The sequence below is a fragment of the Bicyclus anynana genome, chromosome 12 (genome assembly GCF_947172395.1).
Source record: "Bicyclus anynana chromosome 12, ilBicAnyn1.1, whole genome shotgun sequence".
Taxonomy (NCBI): domain Eukaryota; kingdom Metazoa; phylum Arthropoda; class Insecta; order Lepidoptera; family Nymphalidae; genus Bicyclus; species Bicyclus anynana.
In genome coordinates this window covers 8859133-8884826 of record NC_069094.1, presented here as the reverse complement: position 1 = coordinate 8884826, position 25694 = coordinate 8859133, and the positions used below count along the sequence as shown (strand labels likewise).

General features: G+C 37.0%; 2 protein-coding genes across 2 annotated transcripts in view; both read left to right on the top strand.

Annotated features, from left to right (window-relative positions):
* LOC112055112 (all trans-polyprenyl-diphosphate synthase PDSS1) overlaps nt 1-4836 on the top strand; it is a 65282-nt gene extending 60446 nt beyond the window's left edge. Inside the window, exon 8 of the mRNA XM_052884553.1 lies at nt 937-4836. Within this exon, the coding sequence (XP_052740513.1) occupies nt 937-1158 (222 nt within the window). The 3' untranslated portion in view covers nt 1159-4836. The remainder of the gene's footprint in view (nt 1-936) is intronic.
* Nucleotides 4837-10122: 5286 nt separating this feature from the next.
* LOC112055114 (uncharacterized) lies at nt 10123-25344 on the top strand. Its single transcript, XM_024095118.2, has 9 exons — nt 10123-10335; nt 10612-10756; nt 12235-12357; nt 17589-17769; nt 18189-18262; nt 18336-18428; nt 18502-18986; nt 21244-21319; nt 22321-25344. The coding sequence occupies exons 1-9, from the start codon at nt 10304-10306 to the stop codon at nt 22483-22485; spliced, it is 1374 nt and encodes a 457-aa protein (XP_023950886.2). The 5' UTR covers nt 10123-10303; the 3' UTR covers nt 22486-25344.
* Nucleotides 25345-25694: the final 350 nt, after the last annotated feature.

Here is a 25694-nt window from a genome sequence, read left to right as displayed (position 1 = left end):
AATCTCCTGGCCTGGTCTTGTACTGTTCTTAATTAGTGATGTTTATGTTATTACTTTTAATTCATTATCGCCCATGTCAATTTCGGTGATACCTATCCTATAAACCATATTATATCTTTATGTCAACTGATATTGAATGATGCTTGGATATAAATGGTTCTGAGCCGCCAAAAACCATCGACTACAATATTTAGTGTAATTGTCAAGGTTACATTTGTTATTCTTTGTTCAAACATTACAGTATCGCATCCGTTTGCGTTTGAACTTCTGCGAGGTTAAATTGTAGGAAATTACATCAACGGTCAAGTTGTTTAGAAGATGTAAGATCACAGATAGAACAATCATTGTATTTAATCAACTTCCAAAAAGGTGAAGGTTCTATTTTTGGTTGTACTCGTATATACATATATGTTTTTATTTATGTTAAATTATAATTTATATAATATTTCATACTGTTTCTTACGACTTTCTCAGTTTCGTCGACGATTTATGTATATTTTTTTCAAATTTATTATAACTACCAGCAAAAAAGTTTACAATCTAGATTGATTCCATTACTTTCTAATCAATTCGTTTATTAATAGTGCATATGTGTATATTTTTTCATTTGAATAATATTTGTATGTTAGTTAATTAATTTTGTTTCAATTAACGCTCGGTGATGCACCTCAGAGCATCGCGGCGTTGTTTTCTCGGAAACATCAAAGAATATCCCGAAAAATGTCGCGGAATACCGGTAGATATTCAAGTAAGCTAGTGTCCGCCATTCGCGTTTTTCTAGAGAATTTAACTTGTCATTGTATGCTAGCGGATAGATAGCTGTATCTTCTTTGTTCCTTTTGTGAAAATAAAAGCTCTCACCTACTATGTACATACTAGTGAGCGCTATACTATTTGTTTTAGGGTGAAGTTAATTCATATAATATTGTATTCCAGTACCCGGAGCTGAACCCAATGATAATGAGGCGATTCCAAGAAGCGGGTGACGTGGAGAAAGCTTTCGAGTTAGTGCACAAGTCACGTGGGTTGGAGCAAACGCGTTTCCTGGCGCGCAAGCATGGGTTAGAAGCGGCGAGACTGGCGCACGAGCTCGCTGACTCCCCTTATCAGAAGGGGCTTGTGGTCACCACCGACCTCGTGCTGAACCGCATCAAGTAGTGCTCCCCGCGGAGGTAAGGACTTTAGTACGCGAGTATAGTGTGTGACGGAGTCTACGCCATTAGTTGCGCACCAGTATAATACGCAAGTATAATATGTGACAGAGTCTACGCCCTCAGTTCCGCATCAGCTTAGTACGCGAGTATAGTGTGACAGAGCCTAAGCCGTCAATGGGTCCCAATTTATTACGTGAGTATAATGTGTGACGGAGTCTACGCCCTCAGTTTAGAATAATGTTGTGAAGGATTAGATATCCTTAATCTCGCTATCACAAATGTTTGTAATATCTCCACTAAGGACTCGTTATCCGTTGAAATATATTATAAAAATAAAATGTTATTTGACGTCAGATCGATGCTGGATATAATGTGTAACATCAACCATTGGTCTCACGTCAACCTATCAAAGTGATAAGCTGATGCGAAATTGAGTTAAAAATCGGTGCGTCCATTTGTCTTAGTATGAAATATGATTTGATATTGTGTATACTTTGAAATCTTGAAGGACATTAGTAATGAAAGAAATATGATTATTATTGAACACCTTTGTAGATTAAGCGAAATATCTGGAATAATTTTAATATTATCTTACCAGTAAAAACTTTTGTTTTCTACTTATAATAATGCATAAGTAATCATGTTTGCAATATATACAACTGTTTCTGTAAATTTTTGCGTGCGTTATTCTTAAAAGTTTTGTACAGAATCGGCTTTAGTGATGTCATAGCAAATTATAAATTCCGTAATGTACAAAATATACTTTAATAGAAAAAAGGCAATTTGTTAACAGAACGGAAGTTGCCGAATAATTATTTACAGAAGTATAATTTGGATTATTCCTGATACAGCCCAGTGAAATGAAGTACTTAATAGTAAGGTATAATGCTAAAATGCTAAATGTGACAAAATAAAAGACCAACCACAAATTAAATTAGAGCAAATTTGTACATCAAATGTACAAATTGAAATCTTAATTGATTCCGTTTGCATTGGATAGAGCACTTTTATTAATATTAGGTATAAAATATTTCGCGTATTGTCGATCCAACAAAGTATAATTTATTAAAAACGATTCGGGACATGAAACATCGAAAGCCATCTCACAATTTTAAAGATTATAAACTAAATAACCGAGTCCTCGACTGTTCAGTACAGGGGAAGCGGGGATATCACTACAGAGGGAGAGACAGACAGATTCTTTGTTTATTCCTTGATAGTGAACCCTTAGTTTCCACTCTGTCGCTTGAGGACTTTGTTATGCCCATCATATTTGATTCCTTTGAAGCTCTTTAATTCTTAACGAACAGCTTTGAGGTACTTTTGAGCTGTTATAATTTGTATATGACTTATAGCAGCTTTCAAGTACTATAGAAGTGTACATGCTTATCTGTTAAGCTTTAAATTTTCGAACGACAAAGTACATAAATTTAAGTCTGTCTATACATGCCTTTTAAAAGGTAATTTGAATTTTATTATTGTTGTAATCTTGTAGACAGAGACACTATCTTGTGTACGTCTATAGAATATTGTGTGTGTGTGTATTTTGTGTCTGTGCGTATATGAATAAGAGAGATGATGATGATGATATTGTGAGCAAAAGTATGAATGTAAATATTTTACGTCAAGTGAAACGTCGAAAAATGTTTGTGCAATTGTATGCACGCTTGACGCTAAACCCATCACATGAATTACGAGAAATGTTTTTTTTTTATTTATTTAATGTGTAATATTCTTTTACTTTTAAATGTACTATTTCTTCCTTCTTTTATGTGACCTGATTTATTTTAAGTTTTCTTTGAATTTTTATGTTCAACGTAAACTATAATATAAGAACAGTACGGAAAAGCCACTATGGATAGGTTAAGCGTGTATGAGACCACTCGTTACCAAATACCGCTGTACATATTTTGTACAACGACGTGCTCAAATATTATATAAAATGCAGGTCTACTTGCGTAGTAGACGAAATTTGTATATAGGAATTAAGTTAGTTTTATATATATATAACCTTCGTATTTTTTTTTCTATTTAATATTGTGCAATTTTTTGACAGATGTAACAGTACCTGTGTGAATGCACATTTAGTATGTTAGAAAACCCTTTCCGATCCGCAATGAAGTCCTTGTACCGATCTGTATCTAACCTTATGAATTGGTTGAAATGAAAACCTTGTCACAATGATCAAGAAATCTATTTTTACCCTCTGAATAATATAAAATTGAATAAGAATCGAGAAAACTTACATGATAACACAGGAGACCAGATGGGCACTATTTGATTATTATGAGAATAATGTTTTATTGGAAAAAAATCCTGCAAAATCATAATCATCTGCTGTCTCTTTTGAGTGGCGCGGTAATTCAAACGCAGCATTGTCAAACTTTTAATTTTGTTCCCTTACCTAAGATTCCAGTGACATTATGACTAACTAAGTAAAATAATATAATCAATAATATTCTCATCATGGTAACAATGCCTTTAAATACTTCTTTGAAATCAGAAAGGGTTTTTATAACATACTTTATAATAATTTCGTTGATCCGTACCCAAAACTACTTATAACAACACAATTTTCACACAATCGGTCACGTGTCGACAAAAAAAGTGTCGTACTTTTTTACTTTGTAAATAGTCCGAGTCATTGGTTAAGTAGCCCGTGTTTAAATCTTCAAAACCAATTACCTCAGTTTCTTTAGTATACACGAGCGTATGGGAGTGTATATGTGTGGTCTTGTCTAGATATAAATTGTTAGTTTTGTACGAACAAGCACATATTGTTCAGACGAAATCTGTAAAGGAGCATCAAAATTAAAGTAAATTAAATTAAACCAGTTATATAGTAAGCTATTAATTGTAAATACGAAATATATTAGTTATTCTGGATTACGAAGAAAAATATATATTTTGATGAAGGTATAAAAGTAATGTTGATTAAAAATTAACTAATGTTAGTGAATGAGGTTTTTGTGTCAGCAAACAACTATAATATATATTGGCAATTCTTGGTATATAATCCATGTAGAAAATCTATTTATATAGATACATTCATAATTTTAAATGAATATAAAAATTTCAAAGTTTCAAACCCAATTTTAAATTTAGAAATGGATAAAATAATAATATTGCCAGTCAGCTTATTATTAATAATGTTTGCTAACATAAAGGATATAGAGTGGTAGGAGGGAATAGCATAAACGAAATAAACGATAGTTTCTAAATCTGTCACTTTGTCTATGCCATATTGCCTATGCTCTCTAATATCAATGTCCATTATATTGACTAAAATACTCAAATGTACTCAAAAAAATTATAGTTGTTTGCTGATACTTACAAATCCTTAAAATGCCGACGCAATGATTAAAGATCTAGTAGTAGTATAAATGTTAGTAAAATATTTCAATACAACAATAGAGGTAGTTCTCAGTATTGAGTATATAAAACGTGTAATCCATACTTATTTTGTAAATGTTTATATGTATTTTTAGTCATTGCGTCCGCGAGCCGCAGAGGCTCTGAAGATGTATATGTATATTATACGTTTAAAGGGAGTCAATGATTTTTTTATTTACATAAAATATGTAATATGTAGTCATATTCATAGCTTTTATTGTTTGTAAATATTATTTTATTTCTTTGTAAAATGCTAAATCACGAATAATATTATAAATATTAGTTACAATCATATTGTTTTATTTTTAATAAACATATTTATTTAATCGACAAACTCTCTTATTCAATAACACCGAAATAACAATAATTGGTCTGAGGACCTAGTGGCAGTTTGATACTGTGACGATCACGTTAACGTAAACGCGAATTTAGAAGGAATTGAAACTGCGCCATCTAGTAGCACTACTGCACAACTGTTACAATTCCATATAAATTCGCGTTTACGTTAACGCGATAGTAACAGTATGAAAACATTGAGATCTCCCACTAGGCACACTGCTGCGAAGAAATAGAATCGTTTGTCAGATATGGTGGCTTATGTATATGTCGCAGCCATCCGTTCATTAGCTAGCTATTTGAACGAACAGACCGGCCATTAAAATGGCTAGGCCGAGGGTTAATAGAACTTGAATAAATCAACATTAAAATATAAATTCGCGTATTAAAAGTCAGCCTCTTGAAGATTTAACTGACCAAGACTCCGCCAAGTCATTCAAATTATTTAACAACTAGATGGCGCTGCGGGTGTATTGCCCCGCGCTGCAATGTTGTTATCCGCTTTACTAATACAGGGAGTGTGTAAGGAATATAATATTGATGATGAAAATTGGTGTTAATGAAATTTTTGTATTCTTGTACCATGCGTAGCATGTTAAACAAGAATCAGTATAATCTCAGAACCTTACTTGATTTAATAACTCTACTCCTCCGAAACGGCTTGACCGATTCTTATGATTTTTTTGTGCATACCATATTCAGTAAGTCTGAGAATCGGCAACTATCTATTTTTCAAACAAAGTGATAACACCCTAGCATATTTTTCTATACTCCCATACAAAGGATTCGTAATATTACTTAAAAGGCAAATTGAACTTTAGTACCATAACATAAAGTTTAAGTGTTATTGGAAAAGTTTCGGGAAAGCAAATCAATTGATTGACGTAAGTGTAGGGGATGGATAGGGGTAAAGCAGGGGTAAGGCAGCGGCAGAGAAGGGTAGGGTAGGTGTAGGATGGGAGTAGGGTAGGGTAGGAGTTGAGTGGGAGTAGAATTGGATAGGGAAAGCGAAGCTTGACCGGTTCCTCTAGTTATCGTCGTTATCAACCCATATACGGCTCACTGCTGAGCTCGAGTCTCCTCTCAGAATGAGAGGGGTTAGGCCAATAGTCCACCACGCTGGCCCAATGCGGATTGGCAGTAAGAAATTCTCTGGTGTGCAGGTTTCCTCACGATGGTTTCCTTCACCGTTTGAGAAACGTGATATATAATTTCTTAAAATGCCCCGGACCGGATTCGAACCCACACCCTCCAGAATCGCAGGCAGAGGTCATATCCACTGGGCTATCACGGCACTCCTCTCTGCCTCTAGTTATATATTATATTATTATTAAGTGAATGTAAAGAAAATGTAAATTGTAATATTATTGTTAGCCCGCGAATCCCGCGGGAAAATAGGTAGTACCCGATTCTTAAGCTTGCTGAATATGCATAAAAAAATTCATAACAATCGGTCAAGCCGGAGGAATATGAGAACGAACATTGTGACATGAGAATTTTGTATATTAGACTCATTTTAGTAACGGATACAGTTACCTAAGTTGTCTCGTTATAACTGTCGTGTATACATATTATAATCACGCAGTATGAATGCAATAGAATGTGGCGTGCTTGCGGCTATCGATCGAGCCGCGCCCGGTACCGCTAGGACCAAACAAAAATGACATGGAAAATTCAAACACTGCTTCTACTAGAAAAGCCCAATTTGTGACTACGAAACTGATTGCACTATTAATTACTATGTTTGTATTAGGGTACTTACATTAAAGCAAAGAAAAGCACTATGTATATTGACGGCCTCAGTGGCGCAGTGGAGTGCGCGGTGGATTTACAAGACGAAGATCCTGGGTTTGATCCCCAGCTGGGCCGATTGAGATTTCCCCCCAGCCTCCCACCAGCCAGACTTGGAAGACAAGTCTGGCTGGTGGGAGGCTACGGCCTTGGCCTGGTTACCACCCCTCCGGTAAAGACGTACCTACCGCCAAGCGATTTAGCGTTCCAGTACGTTGTCGTGTAGAAACGACATTTGACAAACGGGGTGTGGATTTTCATCATACTCCTAAAAAGTTAGCCCTCTTCTTTTTTTATTCTTTGGAATAAAAGGTCCTCAGACGCCAGACAGCTTCGTTAATCTTGGTTAGATACGTAGGTAAGTAGGTATATTTAACGCAAGTAGCTGTCTGGAATGTCCACGCTCCGGAAAGCGCAGTTTTAACCGACTCCCTAGACCGGAAAGCGCAGTTTTAATCGACTTCCTAGACCGGAAAGCGCAGTTTTAATCGACTCCCTAGACCGGAAAGTGCAGTTTTAATCGTCTCCCTAGACCGGAAAGCGCAGTTTTAATCGACTCCCTAGACCGGAAAGTGCAGTTTTAATCGTCTCCTTAGACCGGAAAGAGCAGTTTTAATCGACTAAGTAGATCGACGGCGTCGACCGTTTCGCAAGAAATCCCTAAATTCGATTTCGAAACCGTGGTGTTTGGATTGATATGTTCATCAGTTTCTGATGATGTGATATCAGCTACGCAGCCGTGATAGCCCAGTGAATATGTTCCTGCCTCCGACTCCGGAGGGCGTAGGTTCGAATCCGGTCCGGGCATGCATTTCCAGAGGTGCATGCCCCGGACCGGATTCGAACTCATACCCTCCGGAATCGGAGGCAGAGATCATATCCACTGGGCTATCACAGCTCTCACGGGGACCTACAGCAATGTTCGTGACTGCCGTCAGTTATTGGATATGAAAAAAATATTGGTAGCATGAAAAGGATTGCAAAAAATTTGCGTATTTTGGTACTCATTTTACTGAATCGTTTCCCGAGACGTAAAGTGACATCGCCGTATGTAAAGCATTAGGTACAATCACAATGTAGATTCCTTGGTATTTGAATGTTAATCTAATAAAAGAAGCTAATCTTAGAAACTTACATATAGATAGATTAAGTTAATTTTCCTCATTGCCCCCGTGGTTAGCTAGTTAGGCTAAGTGGTTCAGGATTCGAATCTTGGGTCAGGCACAAAAAAATACGTCATTCGATTTTTCTTTCAAGAAAATTCTTAATAGCAGCCTGAACCTGGGAAGGTACACCTCCGTGCCTCAGTAAGCACCTAGGTCCTGCGCCTGATCTTTCACCGTCATCTCGGTCTGCCGTCCTATCAGACTATGAAGTAGAAAGTGCACCTGTGTCTGCGCACATACTTGTGCACTATTATTACAGTCTCCTGCTTGCTCTGTCAATAGACTACGGTCCACTTACCACTAGGTGAGCGGCTAACAACCAAAATTTAAACTTCACCCCGATCCCGAACTCTTTAAAACAATGTAAAATTGGTACCAAAATGATTGTTGTAACATACTACACACGATGTTATACGTATTTTTTGGTTTCGACTATCGGACATTTAAATAAACGATAAAAATGCCTGATTTTCAAAATTAATAAAATTTTAACTTCTACTCACGATATCGCAGGTCGCTTGTAACCTGAGATTTCAGGAGTAGAAGTGAAAATTTTATTAAATTTTAAAATTAGAAATCATTTCGGGCCGCCGCTCGTCTGCATCATGCGGGCTTAATGCTTGGTTTGTTATATTTTATTATTATCTATAGAAAAGTTGTAAATTTAAGAATATTTTAAAAATAAATATTTATTTATCTGTTAATACCCGAAAAGACTGTTAGGTATACTTCTTGGAAATATTCTGGAAATCGTGTGGCGTGTTTGCTCTGTGAATGTTCGACATAAACCTACAATAATGTAAACGTACTGTAAGATGAAAATTTCATACAGTCGTCACATTGTCCTTTTTTTGAAGTCGGTTAAAAATACAATTAGGTACCTACTTCAGTAGGCATGCTACATAATCCTGTTAAAATTTCAACGTCTTTCTACGTAGCAATCAGTTTATCTTTTATGTACCGCCGACTGTAGTCGCATTGACCCATTTACCCCTAACCGACATATCAAATATTTCAAGTACGAAGCGCGTTTAGTAGACAGCAGTGATTTGTTAAATTCGAATCCCTTGGAATCCTCACAACTTTATTCGACGCCTGTTAAACCAAACGTGCTTTTCGATCATTGTTATATATACCTACTTATTTAGATGTTTATAATAAGATTAATTTAACGCAAAAATGAAAGGGTGTATTATAGGTAAGATATTTTGCATACGTACGTGTTTTGATGAATATTTCACTTTAAGTGAATAAATTAAAGTTTGTAATAGGTAAGTAGGAAGAACCTAAGTCGTAAACCAATTTGGATGTATAAAGTGTTAACCTAATTAAAATTACTGTCATAAATCTTAAAATGGTTTGTGTTAAATTAAACGCCTTAGTAAATAATACTCGCAAATTTGTTTAAACGTATCGAATCGTATCTACTCGTACCTTAGTTGCTCTTTCATTTTACTGACATCATTCGATGACTATATATCTTTCTTTACTGTGTTTTGTATAAACATTTTTGAGGAGTCTTTCAACCCGTAAGTAGGTATCCACCCTAGTCCCTACCTCCTTCCTCTATGTAAATCTGTTTGTTTTGAGAATGGTGTTCCTCCCTCCCTAAAACTAAATCGCTTCATCATCATTATCAACACATATGCGGCTCACTGCTGAGCTCGAGTCTCCTCTCATAATTAGTGTTTGTTAGGCCAAATAGTCTACCACGCTGGCTTAATGCGGATTGGCAGACTTCACATTCGCAGAGAATTAAGCAAATTCTCAGGTATGCAGTTATCCTCGCGACGTTTTTCCTTTACCGTTTGAGACACGTAATACTGGCCGGATTCGAACCTACACCTTCTTGAATCGGAGGCAGAGATATCCTTAAAAAGGTGGTAAAAGCCTTTTGTAGTTGAAGTCTTCAATATAACAAAAACCTATCATAACAATATTTTGTATGGTAAAACTCACGCTTACCTATAGACCCGAGCTCTAACTTTTAGGCAGCTTAACAACCGAAAAGCTATTATTTTCTTCTTATTAACTTTTTTCATATTTTTTATTAAAAACGCCAAAAATGGTAACTGTAAAATTCAAAATTAACAAAGATCCTACTGGATAAAGAACTTTTGTCTTTGTTTTTAAGAAACAGAAGGTATCGAAAAGTTTTTATAGAAATGTATGAGTACCTAATAATATCTATTCACGTCTGAAATGATGACAATGGAAACGTTTCTTAAAGCGTGCAGCCTTCACGTTTATCGCAGTTATTTCAGTCTCAAGCTCCCAGTAGCGACCGCAGAGTCGTGCAGTTACTATATCGGCATATGCCTGAATAACTTTATATAATTCAACCTTTAACATAATATTTTAGTATATTTTATTCATATTCATTATTAAATAACATTTATTATTTACTGTAACATGATCATTCTATATTAATTATAGTGTGAAATAATAATAATATATAGATAAATGTTTGCTTTACAATCAAATCGATTACGGAGGTAAGTCATTGAGGCGATTTAAGTTGTTCCAACATTTAGCAATGGTAGTCTAGTTACTGCACCAGGGTTAAGGTTTACCTTTCAAACTCTTAATAATTGAATCTATATAATCAGGATGTAATATAAAACGTTATAATGGGGATGGGTTTTAGTAGTTAGTTAAAAATCGATATGATTATTCAGAGCTTCAATAAGAAATAAAAAACATACATACAGCCGAACGTAGAACCTCCTCCTTTTTGGAAGTCGGTTAAAAGTATATTTATATCACTTTAGGAGGTTAAGTGCCCCTACTTCTGGGTCGGCACGTAGAAGGGCAAGGGAGAGAAAGCGCGCGGAGCAGACCCGCCAAGAGGGTGAACGGCTCGCTTTAGAACGACGTGAGCAAAGTCGAAGGGAAAAGCTTGCAGCACAGAAGCAGGTAGACTATTTTATTTATATATTGTTAAATATATTTTTTTATTTCTAGTATCTCACTTCCATATATAAAATAGAGTGGAAGTGAAGTGCGGAGTAATATCTACTGAGTAACTACTGACCCAATAAAATTAAAGGTACAATAATATTCTTGATGCACTTTGAAGATTATTTTTTGGTGTTTTAGGGTTCCGTAGTCCATAAGGAACGCTTATAGTTTAGCCATGTCTGTCTGTCCGTCTGTCTGTCCGTCCGTCCGTCTGTCCGCGGTTTAGCCCAGAGACTATTACAACTAGAAAACTGAAATTTAGCATGAGTGTGTAAATTAAAAATTTGAACAAAGTCGTAAAATAAATTTTTGAAATTATTTTTTATTCTACCTCCCTTACATGTAAAGGGATTTGTTCAATTCACTAGATTTGTATAGGGAAAAAATAAAATCGTGTTGTTATTTTAACATCCTTCGTGATTTGATCAAATCCATCGGGGAATTGACCAAAACCTACTTTTTATATATTATAAAAGTACTTATTTTTTGCGTTTAAGCGTTTGTTTTGGTTAAGCAATCTTAAAAGAAATTTAATAAAATCTACTTTTAAAAAATCAAGTTGCAATGTATAAAAATTACAGATAGATCATAAAGCCAAATCAGGCAATAATTACATTAAAGGTAATCCTGCAAATGCAAATTAATGATTGGTAATTATGTAGGTAGTTAGGTATAACGTAATGTTTAAAAATATACATACTTAATTTTGTAGAAAAGCATTGGCATTTAGGTATTTGCGTAAGGTGCGGATGGAGTTTCCCCATACATGAATACAGTCGACGTCATTTATTTTATGTTATTGTATGTTTTACGTAAGTTGAAATGGCATGTCAAAGAAAATGGCATAAAAGCCAATTGTTTGTTTTTGCGTGCCAATAGAGAAAGCCGTTGTGAAACAAGGTACAGGGATAAAAAGATTAACCACGGAACACTACCACGATTTCTGAAAAGAAAAAATAAATCTTAAAATTAAATGGATCTTTAACTGGTGTAATACTTCTAAAGACACTGTACTGTTTTTAAGGCTGTCTTTAAAGCTAACGAAATCGGGTTCATATGGAAACAAATATCTAAACGTATACTATTTATTAAAATTACAAAAAAAAAAAACAATTAATCACCCAGTTTGTTTTTTTTATAACTACATACTAGTACAAGTACGTGCCTAATATGCATAAAATAGACAAAGTCTAATGGACTAGGCCTAGTGCTAAGCACATAAAAATTTGTTAGGTAACGAATGTTGCCAGATTTAAATCAGAGTGACTTGATAAGTGAAATAGACTTGATTGTAAGATATAGGTATTTGTTTGTGAAATACGTACCTTTATATTATTTTCTTCTAAATCCATGCGATTGTGATTTTGCAGTAACAAATATGCAACGGCATAAAAAAATGTATATTAATAATATTATGAAAATGATTGTCGAAGGCTCGACTCGAGCTGGCGTCGTATGAGCCGTGGGGGCGCGCGGGCGGCGGGGCGCCCAACACTCGCGGCATACGGTTCAGCAACCTGCGGGCGATCGGCATCTACCCGGAGGACGAACTTAAGGTAGGCAATTAGGCATGCCAATACATTTCGTTTTCCCACAGATACTCGTATTAGGATCGCTTATGGATCGCTCGTAAATGACATCCTTTACGACCAATTTTTTAAAAACCAATTTTACCATTGTCTCCTCCAACTTTGCGAATAGTTGTCACTGGTTTGTCCCTCTTCCGAGACCCCTTCTTCTTTCGAACTATTGCCTTCCTAGCGCAAGGCAATAGTCCGAATGTCCGAAGCTTATTCGAAAATTCTTATGAAAATTTTGTGTGCAAAATTCTAATACCTTTATGATTAATACGTAGTAGCTGTTGCTAGGAAACTGCAATAACTTTATACGTTGTAGTGTTGCTTGTTGCTAGATAACTGCAAGTGTAGCTAGGGAATTGCAATACCTTTATACGTTGTTGTTTAAAAAACTGCAATACTCTCTGGTTTGAAAATTGCAAGTTAGCTGATGCCAAAAATCCTCAATACGTTGTAGCATAAATAAGTATATAAAGAGCAAAACAATGTTTTTTTTTATATTAGCTTAAGAATAGGTTTTAAGTATAATATGTGATAGTTTTTAGGTACTTTAGGTAATGGATATACAATTTGTTAAAACTATGTTGGAAGAGTCACGCAAAACTATGCAATGACATACCCACTTTAATTCAGTATCCAAGGCGGCTTATCTTTGATTCGCACATTCGATGTAACACTTACCAATGTGAAATGTGAAAACTTCGTCGCGTCATCAGTGCTTCGGGCAACTTAATAACGGTCATAAAGTAACAGCATGCAATAAATCTATATATGGCAGAGGTCACGTTGCGTACGCAAGTCGGTGCGAGACACGATCCGTGAATGACATAACGAGGACGCACCAACTGCGTGACAACTCGTCCTGGGGTGCGATTCCGCTATTTTATACTCATCGATGGAATTCGCATTTAACAAGTTTTATTAGAATTTAAACTTTATTTCTATATGAGATGTCAGAAATAAAATGTCACTAACAGCGAATTTGCCATGGAAATGAGCGAGGTCATCATCGCTTTAACTTTACAGAATGCAGGGCCTGAGACGTATGGAAATGTTACTTTATGATGTGAAAGGCCCTCAGAGTAGAGAATTTTTTTTTTTAATAATCTAGGAAAGGGCCTTTACTCGTACATTTGGTGTCTCCTACTTACACCTTGCAAGTATTTAATATTTTTTTTTTTTTTTTACGTTATATAGGCTAGCGCTTGGCAGCAATCATGCTTGACAGTAAGCGATGATGCAGCCTAAGGTGGAACGCGCTTGCCTAGAAAATGCCTATTCACTCTTACCTTGAATATACCCATGTTGTAGGTGGTAGGGAAAACTGAAGCTGGAAGGGCATTCCATAATTTCGCAGTGCGGATCAGGAACGAAGAACCGAAACGCTTCGTACGAGTCCAGGGGACATCAACTACGTATGGATGCAGACCTCTGCGATGCCTGGCAGTTCTATGGTAAAAAGGTGAAGAGGGAACTAGATCGAAAAGTTCCTGAGCGCACTCTCCGAAATAAATCCTGTAGAACACCGACAGACAGGCAACTTTTCAGCGATGCTCTAATGATTGCAATTTCGCATTAGTTAGCGCCTCGTTACCGATGAGCCATTCTAGCTCGGCGATCCACCGAGTCCAGAGCAGCAAGCTGGTATTTGGCCGATCCATCCCATAAATGGGAGCAGTACTCCATGCACGAACGAACCTGAGCTTGGTAAAGAGTAAGAAGCTGTTCCGGTGTGAAGTAGCGCTTCACCTTATTTAGGATACCGAGCTTCTTACCAGCTGTTTCTGCTTTGGACTCAATGCATTCTCCAAAGTTGAGCTTGGACGATATTGTAATACCTAGAAGCTCAATACTGTCGGTGATCGGAACAGGTGTATTCCGGAAAGTAGGAGTAAACTGGAATGGACTCCTTTTCGCAGTGAATAAACACGCCTGTGTTTTGGTAGCATTAAATTTGACTAGATTGGCGTCTCCCCAGTCGGACACCTTGTTTAAGGTCAAATTGACACGTTCTACCAATGTCTCTCTTTGCTCAAGGGTCTCAGCCCCACTAGCGCGAGGACTGGACATATATCTATCCGTTACAGTGCTGTCGTCGGCATACCCAAATAAACCTGGCTTGAGCAGGTCGTTTATGTGCAGCAGGAAGAGTGTAGCGGAAAGAACTGATCCCTGAGGAACTCCGGCATTGATTGCCATTGGATCAGACGAGCTGCCGTCTACGACAACTCGAAATGATCGTTCGCTCAGGAAATCTGATATCCAGCGACATAGGCTAGAGGGAATCCCGTAGGCAGGAAGTTTACTTAAAAGGCCATCATGCCAGACCCGGTCAAAAGCCTTCGAGACGTCTAGTGAAACAGCGAGCGCTTCACCATGCTTCTCGATGGCTTCACCCCAGATGTAAGTGGCATACACTAGAAGATCACCTGTCGAACGGTTGCGACGAAAACCGTACTGATGGTCCGAAAGGAGATCATTTTGCTCGAGGTATGCCAGGAGCCTGTTGTTCAATACACGTTCCATACTTTTACAAAGTATGGAAGTGATTGCAATAGGTCTGTAATTAGCCGGGTCGGCACGGCTTCCCTTTTTTGGTACAGGTTGTACATTAGCAACCTTCCAAGCCTTCGGAACCTGAGCAGACTTAAGGGAGAGACGGAACAGGCGAGTTAAAACAGGAGACAACTCAGGGGCACATGTTTTCAATAAAATTGCTGGTATTCCATCAGGACCACTGGCCTTATTCACATCCAAGCTGCGGAGCACCTTTAAAACCTCACATTGGCGTATGCGAATCTCTGGCATAACAGTGTCGCATGATGGTAGGTTTGGGGGGGAGGTGCTCCCAGCATTGAGCTGTGAATTTTCCGCAAAAAGAGTCGCTAAGATGTTAGCCTTGTCTTTTGAGGTGAAAGCCAGCGATCCATCCGGTTTCAGCAAGGGTGGAAGCGAAGGACGACAGAAGTTGGTTTCAACCGATTTCGCGAGAGACCAAAAAGCTTTACTACCCCGTGGATAAGATGCTAATTTGGCCCCAATGCGGTTGGTACGGTTGAAACGAGCCTTCTTTAGAACCTTCTTGTAGGACTTGGCAGCTAAGTTGAATGCTCTCTTCTTTGCAGAGATATCCGGAGCTTTAGTGGTACGGGCTTCAGCCCACGCTGCAAACGCTGAGTTTTTAAGAATTTCAGCATCAGCGCAAGCAGAGTTATACCACCGAGGAACCTTGCCATCCAGAGATATGTCAGCGTATGGAATAAAAAATTCCATACCCTGACGTATCACCTTTGATATAGCTTGTTCGCAGCTCGACGGATCATTAGAAGAGAAGCATATCTGCCGCCAAGGGTAAGATGCAAAGAAGTGCCGCATCTCATCCCAGTCTGCCGACTTAAACCGCCATACCCGCCTAGTACCGGCAGAGCCAGACTTTGGAGGGTAATACATCGAAACCGACTTGACCACACAGTGATCGGATGTGCCAAGGGGTGCGGCAACTGACACTGTAATCTGGTCTGGGTCGGAAGTCAGCAGAAGGTCCAGACAATTAGGTGTGTGACCTTCAATGTCGGGTATCCGTGTCGCTTCATGGACTAGCTGAGAGAGACCTAATGACAAGGAGAATTTAAGAGCCTCTCTTCCAGCGTGGTCTGTAGTCTGGTATGGGAACAGCCAGTCTTGGTGATGGGCATTAAAGTCCCCCAGAAATACTATTTGAGCAGCAGGATACCGACGCAGGGCAATGTCAGCCGTCTGGGTAAGATATTGAAACATCCGAGTTGTCTCCTGATCACCGGTATGCGACCTATAGATGCAAGCATACACGATCTGCTCCATGCCCATATCCAATAAGCACCACAAGATGGAGAAGTTGGGCACCTCCAAGTTACGGAGACGTCGGCAACAGATGTCATTACGAGCAAACAAGCACACCCCAGCGTGAGATTTAAAATTGTGCTCCAACGCATATCCCGGGTAATGCAGGTACGTTGCATCTGCTGGACTACTGATTTGCGTCTCCGTCAAGAAGAATAAATTCGGCCTCTCAGTCTCAAGATGATGATGGACTGCAACGAGATTAGAGTGCAATCCCCTTATATTAGTGAGATGCACTTTGAGAGAGAGGGGGTGCAACCGCTGAACAAATTTACTCTTCTTTTTCTTGTGCTGCATAATTATGAAGTGAATAGGGTAAAGGAAGTGGAAGTTGTACGAGGCTCTGCAATCATAGACTCCACAATCTGATAAAAAAGATACACTAATGAAAGGCTCGAATGGAGACTGCGGGGACGCCCGAACCCCCCTGGAAATCGCCATCGGACCCTCTCTCCGGACGCCAACCGGCACGATGGAAGCCATTCCAAGATTTTTCGCTAGTTGGCGGGGCAGCCTTTCGTAGGTGGCTAACCTACAATTGGGCCCCCTACTAACTGCGGTCGGCCAGCGGAGAACCGTGCTTCGGATCCCGCTACCCTCCAAATCGAGACTTCCGGTGCATCTATTTTACAGATCAGGTTCTGTCACAGAAAGCAGAGCTACTGTACAGACCCAATTCCTTATGACGGCTTTTGCGACCAACGCGCCGGAACACGACTAATCGTAACAGTTACCTGCCATAATCAGTCATTTGGCGACGCGGCTTTGATCGCAGGGTGGTTTTTCAAGCCACGACCGGAGTCTACCACCTCATGAAATGTCACTCATTTAGCACCACCCAGGGGTCACGTGTAGGGTATCAAGGGTTGGAACCAAACTTCGGTATTACCTACGGACGCGAGTGACTCTGACCCCCTGACTGGTAATAATTTATTTAACGTTAATAAAAATTTCGGAAGAAAAGCTCAATAATCTCTGTACATATGTGAATATATTAAAAATATCCTGCTTCCATTATATGATTGTATCAGTTAACAGTTCCTACGTACTATGAAAGAGAGGGAAAAGAGTTTAACAGTGTTAGAACACTCACACGTGGCTGATTGATGAACCAGGCAGGTAAGCGGCAAACTATCGCTTGTAAACAGAATAACATTTTATAGGGCATGCTAGGAACATTTCATATAAAGTTTTAAATGTTGCCTGTGTCCACGAACTAGAGAAGTAAGCGTTTAAGCCTGTCTGTAAATTCAGCGGCAACCACCATTTACGTGGCAAAAACAAGCGTGGTGGTAGATTTTTATATATAGCAGACTTTTTGCTATCTACAGGGTGTCTCTGCCCACGAACTAAACCGCCGCTGGACGTCACACCGCCGACAACGTCGTACGCCGGTGCGACTTCGCGAAGACCCGCAGCTGTGCTACGCAGACCTTTTGCGACGAACCGTTGACAACGACATACGATACAGGCAGACTCCAACCGAACAACAGGCTTATAAGCAAGTACTAGGTTAGTAAAATGTCATCATATCATATAGACTTTTTAGATGCTCTCCCGCCTGGCAGAAAAAGAGTGAAGAAGAGAAACCCTGTAGTGAGGGTTGATGGGTTTAGGGTGAAAATGTTTGACTCTATTAACTGACAGATGTTAATAGTACGAACTGGGAACATTATGCACTCAATGCTGCGAGACACGGGAGTGTAACATCACCAATTTCCTAACTACTAGCTACTTGAAAGAAATAAAAACTCAATATTGCTTCGCCCGACACAGGATCTCATGATTGAAAGCCGCACAAGCTAGCTTCTGCAACAACGAGGCAGGTAATTAGTAAACAGTACCTATATTTCTTGAAAAATTCATCAATATCTAATTTAAACAACATAGTAATATGCGAACTTAGCAACTAACATTGTTGAATATTTTAGACGAAATGGTGGTTAAAAGACAAAAAGCATTGGAAGATGAGTTAAGGCGCAACTTGGAATATGAGCGGAAAATGGTAAACTTTTAATTAATAATAATAATTATTATTAAAATATGTTAAGTTAATAATATTTTAATACTAATTTTAGCAAACAATGGATGGACCGTGGGGCAAACCGGGGCCTGGTGGAACCACTTGGAGGAATCCTCGAGATATTGGTCTAAATTTCTCAAAGTCTATGGTAAAAAAACTCAATTTTTTTAGGTAAAGTTAACTTTAATTATGCTAACATGTCTAATATTATAAAAATTTAGGGATGGACGGATAATGAAATTTTTAACAAAATGAAAGGAGAAAACAAGCGGTATAAAAGATCGTCGCTTACTTTACCTAAAGTAAAGACAGCCGACGATGACACCAAACACGATGTAAATAACAAAGAAAATGTTAAGCCTTCTAGTGTTTCAAAATTACCTGACATCACAAAACAATCAAGCTCTGAAGGAAGAAGTAAAAGCAGTGAAAATAAAGAAGTGAAACATGCCAGGAACGGTAAAATGAAACGGGGTTCGAATAAGAATGTATTTGTGAAGAGATTATCGAATGGAGAGCGAGTTAAACGGACGGTACCTGATGACGATGTTGAGGATGGAGATGAAAAGAAACCTACTCCAGAATCCACGATATTGAGGCTGACGGGTGGAATAGAGCTGGTGCCACTTTTGGCGAGGCGAAGGCGCGTAGGAGCCCGTACTTTACCATCTAGCGATGTCACTCGGCCACCGGATCAGTCATGCGAGTACGTATATAGATTACTAGCTGACGCCGTACGGTTTCACCCGCGTGGTTCACGTTCCCGTAATAATATGGGGATAATATATAGCCTATAGCCTTCCTCCATAAATAGGCTATCTAACACTGAAAGAATTTTTTAAATCGGACCAGTAGTTCCTGAGATTAGCGCGTTCAATCAAACAAACAAACGAACTCTTCAGCTTTATAATATTAGTATAGATAGGTACCAATAACAATAGGCCAAGAGCCTGTGATGGTCAGACATTCCTCATTTTAGGAAGGCTTTAATTTTGACAGTCTATTAATATGCTCTTACTATTGGTAGGTGCGGTAGCTAATTTTGGAGTTTGGATTATGGTGGCTTTGTAATTTAGCAGGTATCGAGTGTTCAGAGCCTCAACCGTCCAAGTATAAAGCGTTTTTTTGTATAATCACCTCAATTGCCAGTCACTTAGCTTAACGGCAACCCCGTTAAAGATTTTTTGAAGAACTTTAGGGCTTTGTAGCAATGGGTCTTGCGAATAGAGGAATTGATATCTCAGAGAAAATATAAAAAAAATACGTTTTATTTTTGGACAATTGAGGATCTGGACCCTTGAAATCTGAAGTCACCACGGTCCTAACTTCAGAATATGCTACCGTACCATACCGGTGAGTAGGAGCTGATGGATGGACGTTGGATGTAGGCTGACAAATTTTCAGCTTTCCTTAAATGCGGTAAGTCTAGCTCAAAAGGTCCAACTATTTATATTTGTAGATAATTGTTATGTGAAAGTTCATTACAATCAAATAGGTAGCGTTGGAAGTTATGCGATCGAGATAAGAATAGGTACATCAAAGACCTCCACCTCACTGTCACTTAAAAAGCTCCAAATGAAATAAAAAATATTTTCAATAGTAACGTTTTTATTTACATTGCTATTTTCAGTTTTTACAGAAATACCTAATTTAAAATGCTAGTTGTATAATAATGGCTCTCTGCATGGTTCAGGCCTTCTTCTCATCTTTTTCTCGAACCTCTCTTCTCCTCATTGTTTCTCTTAACATTTGCGCGTATGCGTGTCACTTTTCTTCAGCATACGTGTTATTTAATTTTGAGAGGTTATCTCTCATATATGAAAGGAATATTTTTAATGTAATACTTATCTAATTTTTTACATTGGCTAGGCTAGTGTATTGAACATCTACCTATACGCTATTTGGGGCGAATATTGCTAGTAAATTATAAACATTATTGTTATCGACTGATAAACAAGAGTAGAAATTCGAAAATCTCAGTTTTATATCATAAAGTACATACATGCGATATTTTATTAGTTTAGTTTTGCAACACATTCAAAACTTAACTCAAGGTCTCATGGGAAAACGTAAACGTGGAGAAACTTTATTAATTAGTTTATCAAATAAACATTTCGTTGGACATAACTCATTTTTGTCATAGGCCTCTTACATAATACCAACGCCTTTAAATTGAGGACTTGAGGTTAAAATGAAGAAAGGCGTTTTGTAATTTATTTATGATTCATAATTTTATGTGGCATAATTTGCTCAATGGTCATTAACTCATTTTAGGCTATTTTTATTTAACTATTATAATAAATTAAGAAAGGCATTAAACTTAAAAAATATGAATATTACGATTATAACTAAGTAAATTGAGTAGACTTTGTTACTTGGTTAGGAGTTCCTTTGGCTAACAATCATTATAACATAAAATTCATTATAACATATGTTACATAAGCAAAATTATACGAGTATAAGCAGCTTAAAAAAACTCTCTGAGAATAATATATTTCCCTTATAATAAGCTTACGTAGCTTTCTATCAAAGGTCATGGCATTCCTGGAATATGTTGATTCCATCAGTATTGTGGAACTTTTAAAAGCTTATAACCGTGAAAGTATCAAATTAATCTCCGAACGCCGAACCCTCAAACTTGAGGGTGATAACATTCATTTTACCCAATTTTCGGCATTTATTAACTCTCAACACGATTACGGTTAAGTATAAGTGTATGCCACTAATCATATACATGTATCTTTAAAAAAATAATATACAGCGATTACATAAGAAAGGTTGATGTTAGATATTCATAAGTTAATATAAATACTATCCTAATATATTTATTATGCAAAGCCGATTAGGTTGACATGAAATAAGGGTGAAATACAAGATTTTTATATAATTAATGGCTTATATCAATATTAAACATAGTTTCACCAATAGATTGACAGTATAAAAATATAATAAATCTTTTACAGATGGCGTGAACTTCTTGATATGGATTATCTAAGAGATTTAAAACATCAAATGCGCGTGAAATCTCTACAAATAGAGGTAATTGTAACTATACTAGTCGACGTCCCCGGATTTCATCCACGTGTTCCCGTTCGCGTTATATACGGGCATAAAATATGACACTCACAAATAACGTGGCGTGGCTATCTAGTGGTAAAAGAATTTTCGAAATCGGTTCAGTAGATCCAGAGATTACCTCCTACAATACCGCAAACTTTGCCTCTTTATACTATTAGTATAGATTTACGAGTAAAATTATTTAAGCATCTTATATGTAAATGCTATACATTAATTAATAAATCTTCTTTTATGTACGCGTGTAAATTAATTTGTTATTTAATGGTAGCACATTAATCAAAAAGTTTTATTGACTGATTAATTTACTACATCTTATTAATTAATTAATTATTAATTATCTAAATAATTCATAACAGTTTCTTTTTTTCTCTTTTTATATTAAGTTTAAGAATGATGTTATACGAGTATCAGTAAATATCTTCATTATTATCAGTGTCTATCCGTCTATTTTAATGACCCACTACCGTGCCAGGTCTTGTAATAGAAACGATTTGAGCTTAGACGCACTATGTTGCTTCAGTATGGATTGACGGGCGTATGGTGATAATATTTCATTGTGTAACGATCATTATCAGATGATAATGATAATGATAGGGACCAGCTTAATGTGCTCTCCGAGTAATAGGGCCACAAACTTTCCCACCCCAGACTGAGAAATTTAATTAATAAGAAAAAAGTTTCGTGTCATACTCATGGGTCATGATGCTATGAAATATTGAGCCAAGAGTATTTTCAGTAGGTAGGCACGGATTTGGAAAGAAAAATATTTCACGCCTTTGCCTATTGTAATCTTAAAAAATTGTTTTTGTATCGTTTTCAAATGAGTCAAACTTTATGTCCGTCAACCACCATTTTAACAATTTTGTGGGTTCCAACTCCAAATTCCCTGTTAAATAAGGATAAAGGCCTGGCTTTGTTATTTATATAATTTATGTTATAACTGGATACATTTCTATCATTAGGAGAGTCGCCGAGACTCGGCAGAAAGCGTCCGTCGTCACCACGCCACGTGGGCCTCACTGTGGGGTCGGCCCGGGCACGGCGCACCCCAGCAGAGGGGTCGATATGCAAGAAGCAATCTCGCGCAGCTGCTCTACGTGCGACCGCTTGCTAATGCTCAGTTGTAGGCGAAATACATTAGCCCGTATAAATAGACGTTAGAGCCATGCACCATTAGTGGTACGTTGCGACGTCGCATTGTCATCATTGCGCTACGTCGTCGCAGGCGACGTTTACACAAAGGAAGGACAGTGCTCATTTGTTTCGTATGCATTGTTGACATTAACTGAGTGCGTATGCGTTGTCCTCTTGCGCTGTGACGTCGTGTGTCACCACAACGAAGGTGTGACATACATTGCGTTGATCTGTTGAGAAGAATCAATGCAACGCACTTATGAGGCATCGCCCTTTCTCAATTCAAGACTTTCTCACCCTATTCGTCAGTTTTTCGCTTAGAATAGCAAAATAAATAAATTCCCTCTTTAAAGGTTCTTTAAAGGTAAAGACATATTTGTGAACAGTGACGGATTTACCAACTTGCGGCCAGTATAAATTTTTACCTCCATTTATCATATTTTTAATATACGAGAGTATTCACGTTAAAACAGTTTAGTACAGATTTTTGAATTTTATTACATGTACCCTACTAGAATATTATTTGAATTCTCAATACTCAGTTTTTCTAAGTTTATTTAACAATATTTTTCTTTATTTCTGTAAGACAAAATGTTTTGGGCAAAATTTACCGCTCCACAAAATCTGCTGCCCTAGGCTTCAGCCTACTCAGCCTACTGGTAAATCCGCCACTGTGAGAATAATCTACGATATAAGTGTTATTAAATCAAAACCAACAGGCTAATTCACTATTTTTGACGTATGTTTCTTGACATATATAAAATTGAGATTCTATGTAACGAATGTCACCCGGTGCTTACTTTGACACTAATAGGGTGGATATCACACAGTAGGTAAATGATATCTTGTCAATTGATTTAATATTAATATTGTAATAGGTCGATAATAAGACCAAACTAGTGAAAAGGCCAGCAGGGCCATTAATGTTTAATGTTCGCGTGCATTACTACTTTTCCGTGACAATATAGAAGTTTGTAGTATGTATGTAGCCTTGCATCAAAATACTCAGTTATAGATAAACTATTTAGGTAAGCGTGGCTGTGTTTCATCCTCATTTTATTGTATAAAAACATGGTTTAATGATTGTATTTCATAAACGATTTGATTAATGATGGTACTACCTACTACTAAATAACTCGTATATGATTTTATTTAATGTTTTAAAAGTGGTGTCGTCCTTGAACCGCGGTTGTGTGTATTGTGCAACGCATTCCGCTGTTGCCGGGTCCACGAGAAACGCATCGCCGCGTTGCGTAACGCTGTCTCTCATCCCACCGCACCTATTATCTCTGACACCTGGGCCACGAGACTATCGCCTTAAATGGGATTTCAAAGAAAGAAAAGCGTTAATAAAAGTTATGCTAAACATCAAAATGCTTTATACCAATTGTAATGTTTGACGCCTCAACCACTTGGGTCTGTCGAGACCAAAACCCAAGTAGTAAAGCAACTAATACCACTTTGTTATGTTTGGCATAACCTTTAAAATGTTACCAGCTCACCATTGGCATCCTGATTCAGAATTTATTTTCAATATAAGTAGTTATGAAACTACTTCTAATCAAGAATGAATGATATAGATTTGGCGCATGTCACTAATACTTTTCTGTGTAGATATGCTATAGAACTTTATTTGTTTTCAACGCTTATAAAATTGCGCGTTAAACAATTTAAATCTCATAAAACTACTTTTACAGAAAATACACAATAACAAATATGTTTTTTTGATAATATTAAAATAAATAAACCACTAACAAACTAAACTATAACTAGTAAACTAATCTAAATAAATAAACTAAATAAACTTCTGCAAACTCTTTGAGGCTGCTCTTAATCCATATTGAAACGTACGTTTGTTTGCGTTAAGTGCAATTATAAATAGCAAAAGAAATTAATACATTAAGACCTTCAACGAAGTAAAGTCTGTATTAAGATCACGGGAAATATTGTTATAATTTACAACTTTGCATTCGTTTTTTATCGCTCGTTATTGCCGCTTGAAGTGCAGCGCGCAAAGGCTTTCAGCGCTGTCTCTTGTGGGTTGTGGCCCTCTTCAGTGCCTTTTATCACTTCATTAATGTGCCTATTCAGGGTTATGACGGAAACATTAAGATTAATATCATTCTGTGCCTTAAGATAAGAGTAAAATACTATCTGGTTGGACGACATAGGACATGAAAGCTGCATTTAAGTAGACATAATTTAGTAATTATAAAATGCACTTCACTAAATTGATTGATAATAGACCTAGATATATGCTTTATGTTGTAATCACTATAATATTCTGTATAGTTGAATAATAAAATTCGTATGTATAAAGTAGATGATAAAATATATGTACCTACAAAATATTTCATTGACTTGTTAAAATGATGGTGCTAATTCAGTTGCAAAAACATATTTTAAATAAAGCTTTCTGTATTATATTGTTACTTAAATTAACTGAAATAGTTTAAAGATGTGATTATACAACTGCTTTGGTAGCAAGATTAGAAATATATTTGTAAAAGTTATTTTTATTTTGTTTTATATTTCCCGAGTTTAATGTATAGAATATAGAATCTAACACGTATATACGTGTAATATTTATATGTAGAATATTATTTAATAGAAAGATACGTACATAGCATTAAACTGATTGTTGTTTAAATGTTTACGTACCTTTTCTGCTACGAGTAAAATAGCTGGAAATGAGTTTGAATTCTCCTACTAGTTTTTCTAGAATTTTAAAATATAATTCAATGTAAAATATTCTGAAACTTTCACTATGTGTAGAAAAATACTAATACAAAATTATTTCACACCTATACCTAAGATATAAAATTCGAAATAATAAAATTTTTAGACTTAAATTGAGTTTTAAATCTTTCCCCAAAACTTCCTAAATTGAGCCGAAACATGAATCAAACCCACGATCTTCCATTTAAACAACGCTCCAACAGAGAAGTCTTTCAAAATCATGCTATTGTATGGTATATGTACATACATACATAACATACAAATAGAAACGACAGAGTATGCAAATATTTCCACCAAAACCAATACCTACTACATAATGTTTAAAAGCTGTGGTTAAATATTATGTGGGAAGCATTATTATTAATCGCATACATATTTGTGTGCGAGATTCATAACATTATTTACGATTCAGTAGTACGCAATCATAAAAAATTGTAAACGCAACTTCATTAGGAAAATTTCC